Source organism: Procambarus clarkii, chromosome 8 (genome assembly GCF_040958095.1).
Source record: "Procambarus clarkii isolate CNS0578487 chromosome 8, FALCON_Pclarkii_2.0, whole genome shotgun sequence".
Lineage (NCBI taxonomy): Eukaryota > Metazoa > Arthropoda > Malacostraca > Decapoda > Cambaridae > Procambarus > Procambarus clarkii.
The window spans coordinates 14,385,856-14,390,002 of record NC_091157.1 but is presented as its reverse complement, the minus strand read 5'-3'; the positions used below and the strand labels follow the sequence as shown (position 1 = coordinate 14,390,002).

The window sequence follows — 4,147 nt, the reverse complement described above, 5'->3', positions numbered from 1 at the left end:
AGTGGCTTGGCGGTGTGAGGCGGGGCGGGGAGTGGCCTGGCTGTGTGAGGCGGGGCGGGGAGTGGCTTGGCGGTGTGAGGCGGGGCGGGGAGTGGCTTGGCTGTGTGAGGCGGGGCGGGGAGTGGCTTGGCGGTGTGAGGCGGGGCGGGGAGTGGCTTGGCGGTGTGAGGCGGGGCGGGGAGTGGCTTGGCTGTGTGAGGCGGGGCGGGGAGTGGCTTGGCTGTGTGAGGCGGTGTGGGGAGTGGCTTGGCTGTGTGAGGCGGGGTGGGGAGTGGCTTGGCTGTGTGAGGCGGGGTGGGGAGTGGCTTGGCTGTGTGAGGCGGGGCGGGGAGTGGCTTGACGGTGTGAGGCGGGGCGGGGAGTGGCTTCCTGCTCTTGGCCAACCCTGGACCATGGTCTAGTGCTCATCACTAACCCTAGACCATGGTCTGGATCACGGGTCAACCATCCAGGCCTCGGGTCAACCATCCAGGCCTCGGGTCACCACTCGGGTCAACCATCCAGGCCTCGGGTCACCACTCGGGTCAACCATCCAGGCCTCGGGTCACCACTCGGGTCAACCATCCAGGCCTCGGGTCACCACTCGGGTCAACCATCCAGGCCTCGGGTCACCACTCGGGTCAACCATCCAGGCCTCGGGTCACCACTCGGGTCAACCATCCAGGCCTCGGGTCACCACTCGGGTCAACCATCCAGGCCTCGGGTCACCACTCGGGTCAACCATCCAGGCCTCGGGTCACCACTCGGGTCAACCATCCAGGCCTCGGGTCACCACTCGGGTCAACCATCCAGGCCTCGGGTCACCACTCGGGTCAACCATCCTGGCCTCGGGTCACCACTCGGGTCAACCATCAAGGCCTCGGGTCACCACTCGGGTCAACCATCAAGGCCTCGGGTCACCACTCGGGTCAACCATCCAGGCCTCGGGTCACCACTCGGGTCAACCATCCAGGCCTCAGGTCACCACTCGGGTCAACCATCCAGGCCTCGGGTCACCACTCGGGTCAACCATCCAGGCCTCGGGTCACCACTCGGGTCAACCATCAAGGCCTCGGGTCACCACTCGGGTCAACCATCCAGGCCTCGGGTCACCACTCGGGTCAACCATCCAGGCCTCGGGTCACCACTCGGGTCAACCATCCAGGCCTCGGGTCACCACTCGGGTCAACCATCCAGGCCTCGGGTCACCACTCGGGTCAACCATCAAGGCCTCGGGTCACCACTCGGGTCAACCATCCAGGCCTCGGGTCACCACTCGGGTCAACCATCCAGGCCTCGGGTCACCACTCGGGTCAACCATCCAGGCCTCGGGTCACCACTCGGGTCAACCATCAAGGCCTCGGGTCACCACTAACCATCCATAAATAGCGCACCAAGTTAGGGAGAAATCTTTAACACCAATTCGTTACAGTCAGCTCCAAATGGACTTCTATAATTTTGGTACACGAAAATTGGTGGTTTAGCTATAATGAACTGTTATGGACGAAACTATAATAATGAGTTGTATTGGCAGGTGTGTGTAAGGTAATGGGCAGTTGGTGGGCGTTAATGACCTGGTGTGTGGGGTCTCAACCATTATCTTGTCCCACATAACTTGCCCTCCCATTATTTCTCTCGAATAACCCATTAAGCAATTACTGACTGGACTGCTTGTGTGTCTAAAAGTCCACTGGATCAGCGGTTAGCAGCCAGAGGTATGTGGACCACTGTGGGCAGTGGTCCACGGACCGCGGGATTTACAATTATGAATTTAGTGGTCCATGAGGTCCGAATAGTTGGAGATCGCTCCACTAGAGGGTGTTTGTATCTTCATGAGGCTCTCTGTACTCACCTAGTTGTGTCTGCAGGATCGAGCATTGACTCTTGGATCCTGAGTTCTTGTATGGATCTCCACATCCAATTAAGAATTAGCATGTCTAGAAGATCCACATGTGGATAAAGCTGTCTTCTTCTGTTTGAAGATTTTCAAGTGATATGATACCTGGTTGATGGGGTTCTGGGAGTTCTTCTACTCCCCAAGCCCGGCCCGAGGCCAGACTTGACTTGTGAGAGTTTGGTCCACCAGGATGTTGCTTGGAGCGGCCCGCAGGCCCACATACCCACCACAGCCCGGTTGATTCGGCACTCCTTGAAGGAAACAATCTAGTTTCCTCTTGAAGATGTTCACGGTTGTTCCTGTAATATTTCTGATGTATGTTGACGATTTAACTATGTGTTGGCATTAAGATTATTTCCCTCAAGTGATACACTCTAACCTTTTGCAACTGAATTCAACACTTGGGTCACCAATGTTTTAAATTTTATTCAGGTAAAAATCTGCCTTGATACTTACTAGATAACGTGCCTGATTCCTCTCAAAAAGAGAGAAGTCTCTATGGTATTTAAATTAACTGGCTAAAGTTAGTTAAAATTAATTAAATTTTGTAATTGAATTTTTATTTTATATTTTATTTTTATTTATTTTTAATTAATTTATGTTTAATTTAATTTAAATTAAATTTAAATTTGAATTTAAAGGTATTTAAATTAACTATGGTAGTTAAATTCTCTATAAGTGCATCACTATATTGATAGGAGCTAGTTTTACATAGTCGTTTATCCTGGTAAGACATATTCCCTAGAACTGCACATAATGTGCAAAGGATTATTTTGTTGAAGAAAGCATCTCTTTAGTTAATGTGAGGCTCAGAGATCCTCACTTTCACACATGAAGTCTTTGGTACTATAGAACATTGATTAAGGTTACCCATTTATCCGTCAATATCTCTGCAGAGTGACGAACACCGTGAGATAATACTTCATTAAACCATAAGGAAATTAACACATTTGGACGCTATCTTGGAGCACTTTGCTGTCATTGTAATGACGGATAAAAACACCGCTGCTACCATTGTAATGACGGATACCACTATCATTACTTTAATAACGGCTGTTCTACCTATATTGTAAAATATTAACTCCCGGTCCGTCATACGAGGACCTAAACAATTACTCACTGTAGACTGAGATCTGCGTAGGCAAATTAAGGGAGTAGAGAGAGAGAGAGAGAGAGAGAGAGAGAGAGAGAGAGAGAGAGAGAGAGAGAGAGAGAGAGAGAGAGAGAGAGAGAGAGAGAGAGAGAGAGAGAGCGAGAGAGCGAGAGAGAGAGCGAGAGAGCGAGAGAGAGAACGAGGGAAAACGAGGGAAAACGAGAGAGTGAGAGAGTGTGAGAGAGTGTGAGAGAGTGTGAGAGAGAGAGAGAGAGAGAGAGAGAGAGAGAGAGAGAGAGAGAGAGAGAGAGAGAGAGAGAGAGAGAGAGAGAGAGAGAGAGAGAGAGAGAGAGAGAGAGAATTAGCTGCTGCAGCCTTCGTATGACTTACCCAAATAAGAAATAACGCTGCCACCACCCTGAGTTACCGGTCAGGGGACAGGAGAGAATCGTAGGACTTGTTGATGTATAATATCCTCCCGGACAGGTGTAAGGAACACATGAATGGTCAAGGGATCCTGGCCTATTACTCGAATATTCCTGAAACCACTTGGGGTGTACTACAGAATACACGAGAGCAAGGCTGGAGACTAGCCTTGACACACCTCAACAAGGGACAGAAGGGTAAGGAGTGCTGGATAATTAAGGGCACTAGGTCACAAGGGGTCAAAGAGAGATGGTAAACCCAATATCACGAAGACAGGAACCATTAATACACTCTGGGATGATACTTGAAAATATGACATACTTTAAATAGATACTTATTAACTGGTTGATGGGGTTCTGGGAGTTCTTCTGCTCTCTATGTCAAGCCTGGCCCGAGGCCAGGCTTGACTCGAGAGAGTTTGGTCCACTAGGCTGTTGCTTGGAGCGGCCCGCAGGCCCACATACCCACCAAGCCCGGTTGGTCCGGCACTCCTTGGAGGAAACAATCTAGTTTCTTCTTGAAGATGTCCACGGTTGTTCCAGCAATATTTCTAATGCTCGCTGAAAGGGTGTTGAACAACCGTGCACTTCTGATGTTTATACAGTGTTTTCTGATTGTGCTTATGGCACCTTTGCTCTTCACTGGTTCTATTCTGCATTTTCTTCCAAATCATTCATTCCAGTACGTTGTTATTTTACTGTGTAGATTTGGTACTTGGCCCTCCGGTATCTTCCACGTGTATATTATTTGAT

The 4,147-nt window shown here is 50.1% G+C and overlaps 1 protein-coding gene across 1 annotated transcript; it reads left to right on the top strand.

The window, feature by feature from the left end:
• The first annotated feature begins 423 nt into the window (after positions 1-423).
• On the top strand, positions 424-1,368 carry LOC138359740 (uncharacterized). Its single transcript, XM_069319359.1, has one exon. It carries the CDS (start codon positions 424-426, stop codon positions 1,366-1,368), a length of 945 nt encoding a protein of 314 aa, XP_069175460.1.
• The last annotated feature ends 2,779 nt before the right edge of the window (positions 1,369-4,147 follow it).